Source organism: Magallana gigas, chromosome 1, assembly GCF_963853765.1.
Source record: "Magallana gigas chromosome 1, xbMagGiga1.1, whole genome shotgun sequence".
Taxonomy (NCBI): domain Eukaryota; kingdom Metazoa; phylum Mollusca; class Bivalvia; order Ostreida; family Ostreidae; genus Magallana; species Magallana gigas.
In genome coordinates this window covers 50,030,278-50,048,817 of record NC_088853.1, presented here as the reverse complement: position 1 = coordinate 50,048,817, position 18,540 = coordinate 50,030,278, and the positions used below count along the sequence as shown (strand labels likewise).

The following is an 18,540-nucleotide window of genomic DNA, read 5'->3' as shown; positions in this document are numbered from 1 at the left end:
TTAGGCATAGCCAGCACTGGTAAACATATATGTTACATGTACACAATAATTAAAATATTTATATATTAAAATATTTATAAACATTCAAAGTAAGCACGATGGCCTAGCGCATGCGTACCAATAATAGCATGGATTAATCGGAAAACCTTGGCGAGTACGGTGCCTGTATTAAATTCTATGCAATCGACCGAGACTTGCAGAATGCAATCAAAAAAGGCGAAAGTGCGAAGATGCGAAGGCCAGAGTGCAAAGTTGGGAAGGAGCGATAGTAATATCGCTCCTTCGCCTTCGCACCCGCGCACTTTAGGCATCACATCTTCGCGCTTCGTCGTCGCATCTTCGCACTTTTGCTCCTTCGCCTTCGCCCTATCGCCCTTGCAACTTAGGTCGAAGTGGCCCTATCGGAACACCATAGATATATGTAAATGTAATTGTTAAGATGACAACCATAACCCGATGCAATACTAGTACCTCAATATCTTGTTATAACGGAAGGATTGTTGTTTTCTAAGATATACCCCTTCTTTCACTTTAAGTTTATTTGAATATGAATTATAATTTCTGTTACTTTCTGTAAACTGCAGCAATAACAATTACAATAGTGTAAAGACTATTTCACAAATAATAAAAAAGTATACTGAAAAACTTTAATTTACAAGGGGGTCACTATTCTACAGGGGTCATTTTTCTTCATGTGGAGTGTGCTCATTTTTATGAAAATTACACTTACTCTTCAGGCAAAGGGGTCATTTTTCTACGTAGAATAATGACCAGGGGGGGGGGGTTGTTCATTTTTACTGCGTAGAATAATGACTGGGGGGTCATTATTCTACGTAGAAAAATGACCCCTGGTCATTATTCTACGGGGGTCATTATTCTTCATTACACCGGAAGCAATTGTTTTTTTATCATCCCTTAAGTAATATCCGCCTTATATTCGTGGTTCAGTTTATTTTCACTATGTAATATTGTCAATACACATTATTATCCATACGTCAAGTATATGAACCTGTTGTTTGCATTGAGTTTGTTGAAAAATAAAATTGAGATTTCATTGTACATATATAAATAAAACACACTAAAAAGATGTTATCACCTTCTATCTTTGCAATGTTGTCTGGTATCGGCTACTATCTTTATTATCTTTTGTCTTGTTATAGATGTCACAGTTCATATTAATTTATTTATTTAATGTTCATCAGAGCGCATTGCTGATAGAACGCATTGCTGTATGTATGAATGAGTGTATGTGTGAATGTTGTGATAAGACACGTGGTTTTTCCATTTTTAGGATTTAGTGACCAGGTACATGTATATATGTCTTATTGACCAATGACAGACGACTTTTAGCTCATTAATATGCATGTTTTACTAACTTCGTTCACTATATAAGCGCAAGTCCCGCCAAATCCAGTACCCACAGATTCTACCCTTTACGGCGCTAGTATCATTTACTGTTATATTCCATTCCTGATCTTCAAAGATCCAGTTATTTATTTATTATTTAAAGTCCTGGATACCTGGTAAGATCACTGTTAAACATATTATTGTAACATCATATTCAGTGATATTGTCGGTAAATCACCGGTATTATAATTGGGAAAACCATTGTGTTTGTAATTTAATTTAATATGTAGTACATGTAATTGTCTTTCGTCAACGTGTGTGTGTTGTGTTGTGAATGTGTTTTCTGTGTTTTCTAGGTTTCTTTGCATATATAAATATAAAAGCAAAGTACGAATCCAAGTCGTTGATCGTTATTTATTTAACGACCCTGTGACATAGATTTTTAATTTTTGTTTTTCCCGTATTTTTTAAAATTCTTGATTGGTTGCAGGAGTTTTCAATCCTTATAGTTCTTTTTATAGAATAAATCAACAAATTCGACCGCAACGCTATCAGAAATTTACCCAAAGTATGAGAATAAATACTTGATTTAATATTTAGAGACTGTTAATATGGGAAAGTTTGTGTGAAACTGGCGATATTTCACCTGATTTATACAGCATGTATTTGATCAAGTCAATTGTCTTTGCGTTTATTGAATCATATCTACTAGCCAAAAACTGGACAGTCAACGATGAGTAAACCCCGCTCCATCAAATTGGAGTCTGACACGGATTGCCGAAAGTCTAAGCTCTTGTGAAAACAGCTCTAACGCTAGACCGTTGCACAGATGAACAAAACAATATTTCCAACTAATGATTGCAAAATAGTTCAATAAGGAAGGTTTCAAAGTATCATTACTTAAACTGTATTAATCATATGCGGGGTTTACGGATATAGAATTGTAGTTTGCTAAACGAGGAAATAATTTGTTTCTACGTGTTAATCGCTTTAAATGCAGAAAATATATACAATTAAAAGGAATCATTCGATTGAAAAAAATATTAAAATAAAGAGAGACTTTGTGCTCTACAAATTTCAGTCAAAATAATCTAAGTTATATTAAATATCATTACTCCCTCCGCCTTGTTATGATATTGAGGACACACACTTTATAAATCTTTAGCAGTCAACATGTATTTCCATATTTACGTCGACTCGATATATATCGGTGAACTTGAAATAAAAGAACCACAGAGTCTGCCTCATCTGTTTCATCTTTGGATATTTCACTGGAAATCGACATTTATGGTAACCTAACAACAAAACTTTATGATAAACTCGGTGAATTCAATTTTTCCATCGTCAACTTTCCTTACTTATGTAGCAGTATACCTTCATCACCTGCATATGGTGTTTTTGTCTCTCAGTTAATTCGATACACAAGGGCATGCTCTTCGAATGAACAGTTTCTAAGGCGAGGCAAGCTACCGACAAACAACAGGACTATCAACAGTCTCGTTAGAAGTAATCTTTTCCTAAGTTCTATGGTCGATACAACGCCCTTGTCAGCAAGTACAGTCTTCCACTGTGTCGCATGCTGACTGACGTTTTTCATACTAATTGTTAGATCATAATGAATTACCTTGTCTATGGACTTTTTCGTTTATTTCCCGATTTCGACAAAGAACACACGGCGGGTGTGACCGGTCAGCAGAGGATGTCCACTCGTCCTAGGCACCTGATCAAACCTCTATCTTTTTAAAGGTCCGTGTTTCTCTGCTTTGAATTTGTATTTCGATTTATGGATTTTTGTGATGGTTGACAGTTTGCAGTCGTCATTTGTTCTGGTATAAAAGGTAGGTAACCCAGGACACAAACAAATTCCTTATGATGAATTAATTTTTGTTCCTCTGGTTCCATGCAGACAGAGAAATGCTCGGCTTGCATGTATCTGTTGTACAGCTACAGGTGTGAACGATTCAGGAAAATATTATTCATAAGTTTAAACGTTGAACAGAGATTTTATCTTTTGAGCATTTTTTAAATGAATCACTCCATACCCAAACTTTAGTTTTTCTAGTGTCTTTGCCTGTAATACTACGTATCGATTTTGATTTTGAATTATAAAACCCATAACTTCAAATGACGCCAAATTCCCAGCGGGGTATGCTTATTTATAATTAAATATTTAATAGTACAACGGTTTAAAATTATATAAATATAAGTAATAAAGAATCATTCTTTGGATATTATGAGGTGATAATTTAGGTCGAGGCGTGATCAAATCTATCATTGAGCCATTCGGTCTTTTTTGGATTTGATTACGCCCCGACCAAAATTATCACCTCATAATATTCAAAGAATGATTCTTTATTCCTTAAAACATAACATTTTCAGTCATATCTGATGGTCAATTTGTTAACCATTTAGACCTACTAAACATGGAAAAAAAAATAGATTTTATTCTGTTGAAAAATTGTTTTCCAGTAACTAAACGAGATTCATTTATTTGCCAATATTTGAGCTTACCGTGTATGAATTAATTTCAAGTCCTACTGAATAAAATGAAAATTGTTATCAACATGCAAAATGTACCGCCTACAGAAGCAAAATAAAAGTAACTATTCAAAGAGAATAGCACATATAAATAACGTATAAATATTTAACAAAGTATATATATATATATATATATATATATATATATATATATATATATAAAGTTTATTTACATTCTTTTCCATTTAATGGATATGAATACAAGGATAAGAAACGTTTAGTATCAGACTATGTAAAAGAGAACACAAGTAATCGCTGAAATATCGTTCTCATGATCTCATGAAAGTGGTTTTACCATGACCTATCAAATGTCTTGATTAATTTATGTCTTGATAAATTTTATTGTTCATTGTCGATAATTAGTATTCTTATTAAATTCTTTAGTTGTTAAAATTGCCTCAAAGTGATTCATATCATAGGATTTATTTCTTAATTAAAAAGAACATACTTAAAAATACTATTCAAAAGTTCGGCTTTAAGGTACATTGAAACGTTTTAGGATGAAGAGAGAGTTCTCCTAAAAGTAGAAATCGGACGGTCCTTATTCATAACCTTCTCAAATTCATTGTTTATTCCTTTTATAAGAACGAAGCCTTTTCATATATACTTGTTGAGTAATAATATGTACAGGGGATTTTCATTTAAACTATCGAACGAGTTGTTTTACCATTTTTTGTTTAATGGCTGACAAAACTATTTCCAAGTTAGTGCATTTGGCATCTGAGATTTTGCATTCTCATCGATCATCTGTCTTATAGACTAAACTCAAAAAACATGGAAAGTCTATATATAGTTGACAAAGTCTATCAATGATTCTTACTTTTTTCCATAACCATTTTTTATCTTTTGTTCCTTTATCTTTCCTAACTGTGTGTTTATAAATCAAAACTTCGTAAAAACTAATATCCACCCCTTTTTGAAGTTGTTTGAATTTATGATCTTTGATCCCGATCACTTGGATCCCGATATGTGATTAATTGATGTCGGGATCGAAATTCCAAAAAACCAAAAAACTAGTCGATAAACATACACATGTATTTCCAGATAATTTAACTATGATAAACTTATCATAGAATTTTTTTTTTAAATACTTCTTTTAATAAAAAATGATTTAAACAATTAAGAATCTGCACTTTCTTAGAATGATTGCATAGTAATCTCACAAACTGTAGCATTGTAATTCTTAAAAAGAAGAGTTTAAAAACATTTTCCCATTATATAAGTCTACATGTATGTTAAACTTTGAACATATTATGGAGCCGTACGTAGTGTTAGTCCGGGGATCACGGTTTTCACAATTTAGAATCTACACTATTTTAGTGTACTTGTATAGTTATCTCGCTAATTTTAGCACTGTAGTCCTTGAGAATACATTTTTAAAAACATTTTCCCCCATATATTTCTACGTAAAATTTGTCTTTTTTAATCAACTTTGAATCCCTCTTTGGACCCCATTATTGACCCGGGGATCGCGATTTTTACGATTTAGAATTTTCACTATATATAGAAGCTTTGGTGTAAATATTGGCATGTCTGGTGCAGTGGTTCTTAAGAAGAAGCTTTTTAATACACCCACCGAATTTTCGCAGTATCGCAATTATCTCCCTTTTTAAAAGGGTTGTGCCCTTTATTTTAACAATTTAGAATCCTCTTCCTGTAAGGATGCTTTGTACCAAATTTGGTTAAATTTGGCTCAGTGGTTCTAGAGAGGAAGTCAAAAATGTGAAAAGTTTACAGACGGACGGACGGACGGACGGACGACGGACAACAGGTGATCAGAAAAGCTCACTTGAACCTTCGGTTCAGGTGAGCTGAAAAACTTATGTGGAGTTGATGAAAAAAAAAAAACTTATGTAGAGTAGGAGTCGACGAGAGGGATTCAGATTATAAGGATTAGAAATATATTTCATGTACTGGTTCAGTAGACACAGAGTAATGGGAAATTTCTCAGCTTCAATTTCGCAAAAAGCAAATACACACACTAATTTTCTGTGACGATTGCAAAAGCCCTCCTGAATTTACTCTTACTTTTAGCTTCCATCTTTAGAAAACGCTTACCGAAACATTACATTAGCGTCTGAACAGAAACGTGGAAGACACTGTATTTCAAGTTCGAAATACAAAGAAACAACATGTTCTGTATTTTTTGTTTATTACACACGACAATTTTAAAGGTTTATAAGAACTTTGCTGGGAATCAATAAGAATTCGATGAAGACCTTAATTTGATATATCCGTGCTCGTTATATTCGAGATTTGCCTATTTTATATTTGATGGCTGAACGTTAATTGAGTACATCATAGTCGAGATTTGTTAGATCGTCTTCTGTTCCATCATGGGCAGAATTGTCGGCAATGTATACAGGAGTAGAAATTTCAAAAGACCTCAAAGTTCCAACGTTCGTCATTTCTTTCTGGTGCTGGCTCTTCTTTGATTTGTTTCTTAATACCCTTCAAAAAAAATTAACAGAGACAAAACATCTTCATGCATACAAAATGATTGGCTTGATATATTTGTAACCATTGACATTTCAAGTTTCTTACCTGAAAACTAAGCCTATGTTGATGAGAGCACTAACACAGAACAATGACACAAATGAGTAGAGTTCATATGACAAATTCAAATGTGATGATGAAGACTCGTCATTACCTGCAGTGAATTGCAACAAAACATCGGGCGTTTCAAATGTTTAACCCAAATTAAACAGTAAAGATTGTTATCAATTAGTATTAAGCATACGATTATAATATTCATAATCTTAATCATATTTTGTTGAAATATTTTACTGTAAACTTTTTTTTGGATTTCGAAATTAATGAGCAGTAATTGGGATTACCGTCATTACAAAGGTTCCCTTGAAAACCAACGTCACATCCGCGTGGACATTGACCAGTCACGTGGTGACATTGTTCCCCGTACATGTAAAGACAGTTTCCACAACTCAAAGAGCAGTTAGACCCATATGTGTTGTTATTGCAAACTAAATAAAAATGTCACGATATCACTTTACAAAATGAACAAAAAGAACTGTGATTTTCAAAACACACATTTGGAAGAATAATTTGCCTAATAAAATTTAGAAAATTTAAATGTCATTAACGGGAATTTGCGAGTTATTGTGGGTATGTTATATGTTCACGGTAAAAATTTAAAAAAACCCTTTCTTTTCATAATTCTGTCTGATTATAAATATATAAGAAGGTTTAAGAAGGTGTGGATATTTGTACTTTGTTTGTCTTATCAAAGTATAGAAATTAATATTGACTTGAAAAGAATATACGATATTTGATGCATTTCATTCTCAATAGATTCTTTAATAAATAGGTTTTATCCTGTGTCTTCATTTGGAACAAAGTCTAATTTACCATAGAATTTCATGTTCAATATACTCACCGTGCCTACACTGAAGTCCGTGATAACCACTGTCACATCCGTGTAAGCAGCTGCCATCTTTGTAGTTACATTGATCTTTATTCAGACAGAATCCACACTGATTTGAACAATCTTTCCCAAACGTACCCCCGTTACATTCTGTTTTGATAGAAATTTCATGTATGAAGCAAAATGATTAATTTCATTTTTACTCTTAGCATAATTTTACATTTGATTCAATGCATTCTTCATTTTCAAATACATAATGGTAAGACTGAAGACATCAATGGATTGCATTCAAAGTGACCTTTATCTTCAAGACATGTTAGAGAGTATACAGGGTAGAAATGGACATAGTCAGTTTAGGTTTTGTGAAAGTATTTAGTCATTCATATATATTTCTTTTTTATAATTTTACGAAAAATCAAAATGCAATAATGTAATGCGATCATTTAAAATGACCTCGTTAAAATTATGCAGCATTTAACAGCCGCTGAGGGTATATCAGCTTTCACCATGCATTTAAAACTGATTTATTGAATTATAAAAATTACCTTTTTTTATCTGAATTATATGTTAACATGTATAATTTTTGTTTTCAAACTTTATATCTTACGTTATATATAAATTGGAAATTCAAAATATGGATGGTAAATCTCTGGGATTTTTCAACAAGGGCCAGGGAAATCAGAATCTTATTCAAATTTCATTGTAGTCGTGATATTTGCCAGCCGTTGTGTATATTACCATGTAACAAAAAACCCACCATTTTGAAAAAAACTGAAGTAATAAATAATATTTACACATGTAAGACTTGTATTTTGATAAGTCGCTGCCAAAAACGAAACCTCGTACTTGTATCACAGGTGGATCCTTTCCACCCCACTTGGCACCCTTTCTCACAATCTCCTGCTACCCTATCACATTTCCCCGGTACTCCACAATTTATGCTACATTTGTCTTCACAGTTTATACCATATACACCATGAGGACAGGCTGTAAAATGAACGATGGTCATTTTTTAAGGTTGTCTACTTAATTAAAAGTTTATTAAAGTTGGTGGGGTTGTAGCTAATTTTAAAGACTGTGATTTCAATTAAAGTGCTGAAATTTATTTAGATCAGGTTGCATAACTAGCTTTGCATATGAATTGATAAATAAGAAAAAGCTATAGGAAACGCTAAAATGTATGCAGTCATTTAATACAATTCTATTTTATGTTATAGTATGCGATTTAAATGATATTCGATAAGATTTTAAAGCAATGCTATGAGATGTGTATGCCTTGCTATTAGAATGGAAATGAAATACTTAATTATGTGGCCTGCTATGCTTTGCTGTGTTATTTTAACAAAACCGCCTCCTCATAAAGAAGAGTTCTAAAAACTTGAAAAAAATTGTAAAAAAAACCCCAAAAATACCCCCAAAATTTACCACCAAAACAAATCTGCAATACAAATATTTGTTCAAAAAAAGAAAACCCTATAGAAATTGAGTTGAAATAATTATGTTTATGTTTTGCTCTGGTATGCTATGGTATGCTGCATGTATGACGAATTAGAATTCAAAGATTTGCCATGATATTGAGTGCTTTGGTATGAATTTCCAATGTTATGAGATTTATATGCTATGATATGCTATGATGTCAATGATGTAAAAAAATGTTTGAATTGACTGTAAAATGTTTTAATATTTCCTTTATAGCAATTTTATTCGCTCAGTTTATTAAACTGCCATTAATTCAAAACAGAGGGTTATGAAATAATAGAGTCATACCAATGTCACACTTGATACCCATTGCTCCTTTGTTACACCCATGTGGACAACTTCCGTTCAAATAGTCACATTCTTCCCAATCTCTGCAGTTTCCACAAATCCGTGAACATTCAAGTCCATACGTGTGTCCGCTGCATTCTGTTGTTAAACATCGCTCAATATTTTCAAAATAAACCAGACAATAAATACTGATAAAGACCTAAGATATCTTGAATCAATACCATTTTTTAACGAGCTTCACAGGATGTATAGAGATAGTCCCGAAAATATATACTAAGCAGTTAAGGTTAAGGTAACGTTTAAATAATGGTTATTTTTAAAAGTTAAAAGATTAATGTTAAAATATGGAAATTAAAATTGATGGCAATGTATATCTCATTTTTCATGTTCCTGCATTTCTTACATGCAATGTTTCAAAGAAATATATATCAATGAGAATTTTTATTTAACTTTTAATTTAAATAACAATGGAATCTATAATTGTTGAAAATGTTTTGGCGTATACATGTAGTTGATCGAAAAAAAGGTTTCATACACCAATTATTAACATTTCGGTAAATGAGTAACAGTTTGAGATTCAATATTGCCTACGAAAAGATGTGTTATATCAAATTGCTCATCTCATCATTTACAAGATAAGAGCGACACATTGTTTTAAACATAAATTTTTGCTGAACAGAAAAAAAGGACTAAATAAAAACTCCTTGAAACGATAGGAGTTGGTATTCTATTCAAATAAAAGTTGTTGTTGAATAGATTATTCTTTAATTCAAGACCTGTGAATGGTTCCATATGAATATTTGATTTAAAAATTAGTACGACTACATGTATGAATTTAATTAGTAATTTAAAGCAAGTCAAATTTTCTCTAAAAAAGACTTCATTTATTCAAATCATTTTCCTAAAATACATAGAGGGCTTAACAAAAATTAAAATCTATACCATCGATTTACCAAATTATTTTATTTTGCCCACTGTCTTATAGTGAGTAATGAAAGATATAAAAGACAGTTTTTTGGTGTTTTTTTTCAATGTATAGCAATTAACGTACAAAACAGAAGCTTTCTAAAAAAAAAAAAAAAAAAAGAAAGCATTTTTTGTGGACTGCTGCAGCAACATATCAAAACAATGTTCATACTTTGATCACACTGTGGACCTTTGTATCCCGGAATACAACCCAGGCAAGTTCCATTCTCAATGTCACAGTGACCTTCCTGACAGTTTTGAGGACACGGTAAGCAACAGTTATATCCGTAATATCCTGGTGTGGGACAACCTATGATTGAAAGTCGCTTTAATTATTAAATAATAATTGATTTGTTAAAATATGTGTCACAGTATGGCAGAGTAAACGTGAAATATATAAATATAGAAACTTATATTTAGTGTACGAGCATTTTTAAGTGCACTTTATAAGTAACCTTATACAAATGTACGTGCATCCACTTTTGCGCGCGTGGACATGTCCGACGGTGGTTTTCTAACGTTTGAAAGTATTGCTAATTGCACGAAACAATTCTTTTCAAAATACCTTTACCCTATCATTGTTATTTTTAATAATAACTTTCAAACACATTGAATACATAAATAAAATTTCAATAGCTAGAATCCGTTTAAAAATGTCAAAAAAATATTTTTTTTTTCTCCTTTTTAATTCTACATGCAACAATTTTTAGATTATCATACAAACGTCACTTGATTAATAGATCGATATCGTATGCATACTGACCGTAAACTTCAACTTCACATAGTTCGATGTAACCTCCGTCTGTAGAATACCCAGCCGGATACGGAGGGTGGGTCCTGTTGTTGTGGTAGATGACGTATCTCCCATGTTCCGCGCAGGATATGTTTATTTGATTGGGGATTGTTGTTAATGTGTAGTTGGTATCCTTAAAACACTGTATCCCGGCCTCCCTACTAGTTGTGTTCGATATGTACAGCGAGAATCCTAGAAATCTGGAAGCGTGCTGGCTCATTGCACCTAAAAATACATATAAAATAGCTTTCTCAGTCGTGATAAATAAGTCATTAAATATACAATACAGTGATTTATTTTATGAAATATAAGTGCAGCCCAAATATTCGCTTACTTTTCATACTTTTTGGTTTGTCAGATAAATCAAGTACAAATCAAATATTTAACAGGAAATGAAACCTAAAAGGCCAAATAACAAGGGTTGTACAGATCTCTTTATGCCTAAAAATGTCACTTTATACAAAAAAGAGACAATAAAGAAGAAAAACACAACTAAAATACCCCAATCAAGGTTGTCTGTTCTGTACTGTATAAAGATATGATGTATGCTCAGCACATCGCCTAGGTCTACCCGCCATTCCGCCATTGGTTTGGAATTTGCTGATATCGCACATTGTCCACCATGAGCAGACAGATCTGATTTGTTTCCGTCCACAGCTCGATCCGCTCCAAACTCTGGTCTACCGGGATAGGGGTATTGCTGCCATGCCGGTTTAAGCAAAGCTATGTTTTCTGCGAATTGACAAAACGAAAAGTGTATTGATGATACATTTACATTTTTACATAATAATGTTATTAGTATAATTTAAAGCTTTTAAAATTAAAAATCTATACCATCGCATTATGTATTATGTGTACTACTAGCGTTCATTCATTGTATCTTTCGTGAAAATTTTAAACTATCAAGCTGCTTAACGTAAATAAACAGTCTTACTATTATGCAATGAAGGATACCTTTACAATTATCATTTCATAACTAGTGTATTGTACACTGGTTTTGGTTTCATAAGTTATGTTCCTGCTTAAACACTTAATATCGAACAAACAATTCTTAATAAAAAGTGTCTCATGTTCAGTTTTTTTTCTTCAATATTTCAATTGTCTCTCAATGTTAAAATCATCTTCCGTCTTAGTATATTGTATTTCTAATTTCTGCTTAAATAAGGTCTTTAAAATATGTATACATGTTTATAATACATAAATACATAACTATATAGTTTTTAAAAGACAGTTGTGGATATATGATAGATAGATAGATAGATAGATAGATAGATAGATAGATAGATAGATAGATAGATAGATAGATAGAGATAGATAGATAGATAGATAGATAGATAGATAGATAGATAGATAGTAGAGAGAGGGAAGGAGGGAGGGACGGAGGGACGGAGAGACAGACAGACAGACAGACAGACAGATAGATAGATAGATAGATAGATAGATAGATAGATAGATAGATAGATAGATAGATAGATCTTTGAAATATTTATTGCATAAAGTTTAATTCAATGTAAGAATAAAATAAACTAAAATAAACATGTTTTAGAACTAACTTCCAAATATGCTACTACATTTAATATTTAAGTATTCAACAAACTTTTAACTACAGAAAGAACTAAAAAAGGTTTTGTCTTACCATATGCTTTTACTTGGCAAATAAATTCACTAATGAAGAGCAGCCACACCATACTGTTTTATGAACATTCGTTTATAAGGAAATTAACTAGTTACGTATATTCTTGATCGCTTGAGCGCTCGCTGCATTTACTTCGTTCGGGTCTTTAATGTATGAGAGCAACATATAACTTCTTTGACCTGAAGACATAAATGCTGCCCAAGGTCCAGGGCAACATTTCTGTCTGAAGGTCAAACAAATCATATTTTGCCCGATGGTCAGTCAACAACTGTTTTGTTATACCCTTTGCTACTGATACAGGTATAGTTTTATTTTAATGCCGCACAGCTTTTCCACTTTTCCGTTCAACCGAGATCGGACGTAAAATTAATAAACTTTGAAGTAGCAGTCAAACAATTTTAGGAGGCCGGTCAACTCTGAATTTGTTGGAACGGTTGAAGTAACATTTGTTTTGTTGGACGTTTTGTTAATCAGAACTTTAACGAAGAGTATTGTTAGGGTATAACAATTCATTATACCCCCGTGCAACTTGCTGTAGATGTAATGGAGCACCACTTATTGTGTGTATGTGGCTTTGTCTATATATGGATTCTAAAAACTGAAGGCAAGATTGAAAAGATACGTTATAAATACGTTATTACTTAGAATCCGCTTGCAATCCGAATATTTTCTTCTTTCAAATTATACTCTTATGCACGTTTTTTGCTAATAGTTTGAGAAAACAATTCTCACATCACATATCATTACAGAATTAAGAACGTATCCATTTCATTAAATCCTACGTTCTTATATCTGGATTTTAGACTGGGGAAATTTTAGGTCATAGTAATGTATTGTTATATAATAAACAATCCCCTTTTAAATGAATTTTTCGGAGTAACAAGTATCAAAAATTCTGAATATCGCCTTCCATATAAAGTTCTGTATTTATAGAAGGTTCGGTGAAATAAACATGACACACAAGGAACTGTAGAAAAAAAAATGTAAATCGTTAATACATATAGTCTGATGGTAAAAGGCGAAAATCAACCACACAACTTAGCCAAGAGGAGTACTACAATAGTTTATAATAGGAATTGGTGTCTTATTTCCGGAACTTAAAATATTTGTAAGTGGACTCTTTTCTATAGTAGATAGTCTGGAAGCAAAAGCTCAAAATAAAGGTCAGATTCGATTGAACAGGAAATAGTTAGTGGAAAACTATGTAGAAGAAACATATAAAGAAAATAACGGTTGAGTTTGTTTTAAATCTATTTTTTATGTTTTGACTTGTATAGTAAAGAATAAACATTCAGATACTTAGGAAACGTTAAAAAAGTATTCATGGTTTTGAACGCACAATACTCGTTATGATTTTAATTTTTCTTCTTTATTTCAACAAGTACATTTGTACTTTTCTGCCTTGTAACATATTAAATAGGATGTAAATATACGTGTTGTAAATTGTTAACGATAAATTTGTTTTCTCTACAGAAGTTACGTCGCGGACATAATTTAGGAACTCGAATCCGATGCACAATTATATTTCTTTAATTTTAATGTTTTCGTTGAAATATTTAAAATTGTGGATGTCTTTTTGTAAGTTTTACATACTTTAATATCGGTTTGATAATACATTTTAGAACCTACTTAATGGATTTGTATTTTTATGGTTTACCGGGCCCTGGAAATAATCTTTTTTTGTTCAGAAAATGATGAAATTTCGTATATATATCTGTATACAAAGACAATAAAGAGGTGTACTATGCATGCGCTTCAACTTCGTGATTTCAGCTGCTGTGCAGTCTTAAGGTTACTATCCCGATCCATTTAGAGTTGTGCATGTATGAATTGAAACGTTTTACTTTACATTATTTGTTTGCTCCAGCCATTCAAGTTCGTATTATTTATACAATATTTAATTTTCAGTGCTTTTTTTAATCGAGAAGCATTTAGTATGATGTAAGTGTCGAGGCTGCAGTTCAACGTTAAATAAATTGCAATGAAAACTTTTCAGAATGCACATGTATATCTAATCGACATTTTTGTGAGTACTGATCATATATTTGATTTTTTTAAGATAAGCAAACATAAAATGTATATCTTAATATAATTTGTCTTCAAAATCACTTACTGGCAAATTATTAAAAAAAAATCACAGAAGATTTATTTTTAAAAAAGATGCAGTCATAGTCCTATATTGAACATTAGGCACCTACAGGGAATGACAGAGGCGTACATATAATAACAGGGGCTGACAGGGGATGTGAATCGGGGGTGACAGAAGATTACAAAGTATACAATGGGTGTATACAAGGTGTTACAGGGGATCAAATATATTATAATTGGACATATTTACCGGTTATGAGGATGAAAGAAAGTTTTTGTCCACCGATACTGCAACTACTTCCCCCGGTTTCGTCCAGGGAAATACTGACCATTCAAGTAGTTCCATTATGAATTTCAAATTAAATGTATTTTTATTAAAAAATTCTTTGGGGTGCTAAATGAGCAAATTTGGTTCCTGTTAGGGCAGAGATTGAAAAAAGAAGGTCCAAAAATACTAGCAAACAAGTTAATTTTGTTTAAGATATTCGGTCAGCTAAAATCTCCAGAAAATAAATCTACACATTAAACTTGTGAGTACAGTTCGTATATAAGAGTTATCAATTTCTGCGTCATATAAATTTAAAAAACATAGCTAAATATGATAAACAATTTACGTAAACTTCTGTCAAGGTTTTGTAATGAATAATAAATAAAAAAATAATAATGATCAGTTTTTGTGCAATAAAATCAACAGAAAGGTGTAATTATAATGTGGGAGGGGAAAAGGGAGGTTGAAGGGTTATGAAATGACTGTAAAGCAATAAAACTAAAAATTATAGAAACATCACAAAAATTAAATCACTAGTATGTCGCTGTAGTGAAGATATTTGTTACTATTTTAAACTAGTTTTAATTTAAAATGAAACTATATGTTACTATATAAAATATTTTCATCATTAGCAATTGTAACTGATTTACTGATCAAAATACTACCTCTGTGCGGATTTTTCTTTTACTTTCATATCTTTCACATGTAACTTTTCAAATCAATAGGAGTTAACATCATTTTACATGATAAAGCTTATCGCTATACTCGTTTTGTAGGTGAATTGTAAAAAGGCAAACTTAAAAGATAAGAAAGAAACTGGGGAAGGGGGGAGTATTATCATTTACAAGAATTTAAATTCTTAATGGTATTATCATTTACAAAAATTTTGTTTCTTAATGATTAGAAAATACATTAAATAAAATTGAACTCAAATCGTTGAATCGTTTTTAAGACTTCAAAGGACACAGGTTACCAACCTCAGAGGGCAAACGGCCCTTTTTACGCGGCTGACGATTTTTGGTAGATTTGCACGTCATATCTGGTCCATTTACGACATCGCCCTGGCCACTTTTTGGTTTTTCCTGCTGCTGCTTCTTTTCCGGTTCCTTCTCGTCATTTGACGGCGAGCTCTGTCGTTTGATTTGAACTTTGTACGATTTCGCATCTGGCGAGATTTTAGAAAACTTGTCATCTCGAATGTAATCTTCTATACTATTGTATTCGTCCATTTAGAATTCACATTTACAAATTTTCTCTTTTTAATAATAATGGCAATATAAGCGTTCCGATATTAATATCCACTGACATTTCCTATACAGAATACACTGTTACAATGTTACAATGCAACTTCTTTACAATGCATTGTGCTCAAAGCGTCATGTGCTTTTGTTCCCAAGCATCGTAATAAACGCTCTTTAAATCCTCGCGCATTAATTTTCATTGAATACGGCAAACACAGTCACTACTTTCGAAATAGAAAAAAATGACATTTTTTACTTATTAACTCAAGGAAAAAATAACAATGTTAAAAAAGCAAATCAATCGGGGACCACTAATGAAAAAAAGTGTGATTTATATTCCCATAATGCATTGCAAACAAACAGTCTGTCATCTAGTTAGCACCCGGTAAATTGCTTTGGCTACTCCACTTCCATTGATGTTTAAATCAACACAAATATTACATTTTCATTACACTCAATGATAGTTCCAAATGAGATTTACACTGTAGTCCCCGTTGTTTAACATCCGGGGATCGCGGGACTCCCGTTCCTAGGGCAACACCCGACACCGGTGTCTCGGTTTCAAAGTTCACCATGTCGTGATAAATCAAACGCGTCACAGGCGGCATCAAAAGCAGCACAGTTTTTGCTTATCAGCTTCCGGACTTTTGGGCCGCTATCGTCAACTATTATCAAGGCAAGTCAAGGGGATAGAACTTGGCAAAAATTTATGGCGCATGTTCACAGGCGGCTCGTTATTTTCTCAGATTTGCTTGGGGAAACAAAAATAGTCCCACGATAGCCGAAGAAGTCGAAATGATTTTTTTAACGCACACAAAGCGTTAAATCTCTCTCTCTCTCTTTGTCTTTTTCTCTGTGTCTCTCTGTGTCTCTCTTTGTCTGTCTCTCTGTCTGTCTGTCTGTCTCTCTTTTTCTCTTTTTTCGAAAAAGACTCTTTGTTTCATCAATTATAACTACAGTTTTGCGTGTTTCTTGGTAAATTCTGTAATTTACGTTACACGTTGCTTTACGTCACGATTTATTCATTTCCGGAAGTGCGAGGCTATAACGATTTGTCAACCGGAAATAAACGATCGGGGCACACGATTCTTCTTCTCTGATCTCTGATTAAAAAAAAAAATAACATGGTCTCCGATTCCAAAAAAAAAAATCGAATCCTTGTCCTCACACACTTTCATTTCCTTTTTGATATACGATGCAGGGTGTTTACATAAAGTTTGGTTCTGTAAGATTTATTGGAAAATATTAATGTGCAGGTCCTTTAGTTAATTTTTTGATATGCATTTATTTTCATCAAACGCATTTATAATGTTGAGAGTACCATTATCTAGTTTTCTCTAGGTACATTCATTGAATTCATTGTTTTTAGCTTTTTTGATAGTTCTAAACAAAGACCATTTTATTTGCGTTTCGTGCTTGGTCGATCAAATCCATTCTATAAACATGTAGCAATCAATCGGTCTTTTTAATTCGCAAAGCGATGACTCGATAACTTTATGATTCGAATATTTTAATAATCATTTTGCTTGTAATATCAGGATAAGATTAATCAATTGACCTGTAGCCTTGATTTTGCGTTTTTTGTATATGCTGTGTATTGATTTTGCAAGCTCTGTTGCATTGCTTCAAACCTGTCCATTAGATACACTTATACAATTTTTTTTTCGATGAATTCAAGGTGTATTTCATATATATTGGCAAAATTTAGATTTGTTTGCAAAAGTATCATCACCTTAATTATTTGTACAGCCGAGTGCTTCATAAACCATTTTTTTACACAGCTATAATGGTAAAGTAATCTGAAATGGATTAATTGAGAGAGAGAGAGAGAGAGAGAGAGAGAGAGAGAGAGAGAGAGAGAGAGAGTAATGGGTATAGAATACAAAATAAATCAGAATTTATATTTGCCCACTTTTTAGATAGTTTGGAAGATACTGTTTATGTGTTGATTTAAAGTGTTTAAAAGAGAGAGAGAGAGAGAGAGAGAGAGAGAGAGAGAGAGAGAGAGAGAGAGAGAGAGAGAGAGAGTCTTAAGTTTGAAGATCTCATTGACATTTGTTATTGATGCTAAACAATGTGGTTGTGTCATAATATTACCATTATTTTACTGACAATCTGCAGTTCAAATATAGAGGTTGATGATCATTTAAAAGTCTTGCGTTCATACTGCTATTTGAAAAACAGAAAAAAAAAGAACAAAAATAAAAAGGAAAGATTCGTCAAATAGAACATTGTTGTGGCAAACCACCTTGAATTAGTATGGATGAGGCATGTTCCCTTTTCCCGATCTTTCTGCTTTGGTTATTTAACAAAACCTAAGGTGCTTATGTCGGCTTACGAAGTATTCTTCTACTTATTATTGCTCCTGTTAAAATGGCGTTACTTTAACTACCCCTTCACACATTGGCAAAAAAAAAAAATTCAGAACGTTTGCATGTTAATTTTCTCAAATATATATATATATATATATATATATATATATATATATATATATATATATATATATATATATAT

At 32.3% G+C, this 18,540-nt stretch overlaps 1 protein-coding gene across 1 annotated transcript; it reads right to left on the bottom strand.

Moving 5' to 3' along the window:
- Positions 1-5,919: 5,919 nt before the first annotated feature.
- LOC117687932 (uncharacterized) lies at positions 5,920-12,791 on the bottom strand. The gene is made up of 10 exons (XM_034465357.2): positions 12,430-12,791; positions 11,295-11,525; positions 10,764-11,018; positions 10,173-10,310; positions 9,035-9,172; positions 8,114-8,254; positions 7,280-7,417; positions 6,723-6,866; positions 6,430-6,535; positions 5,920-6,336 (listed from the first exon to the last, which is right to left on the bottom strand). The coding sequence occupies exons 1-10, from the start codon at positions 12,479-12,481 to the stop codon at positions 6,171-6,173; spliced, it is 1,509 nt and encodes a 502-aa protein (XP_034321248.2). The 5' UTR covers positions 12,482-12,791; the 3' UTR covers positions 5,920-6,170.
- Between the last annotated feature and the right edge of the window lie 5,749 nt (positions 12,792-18,540).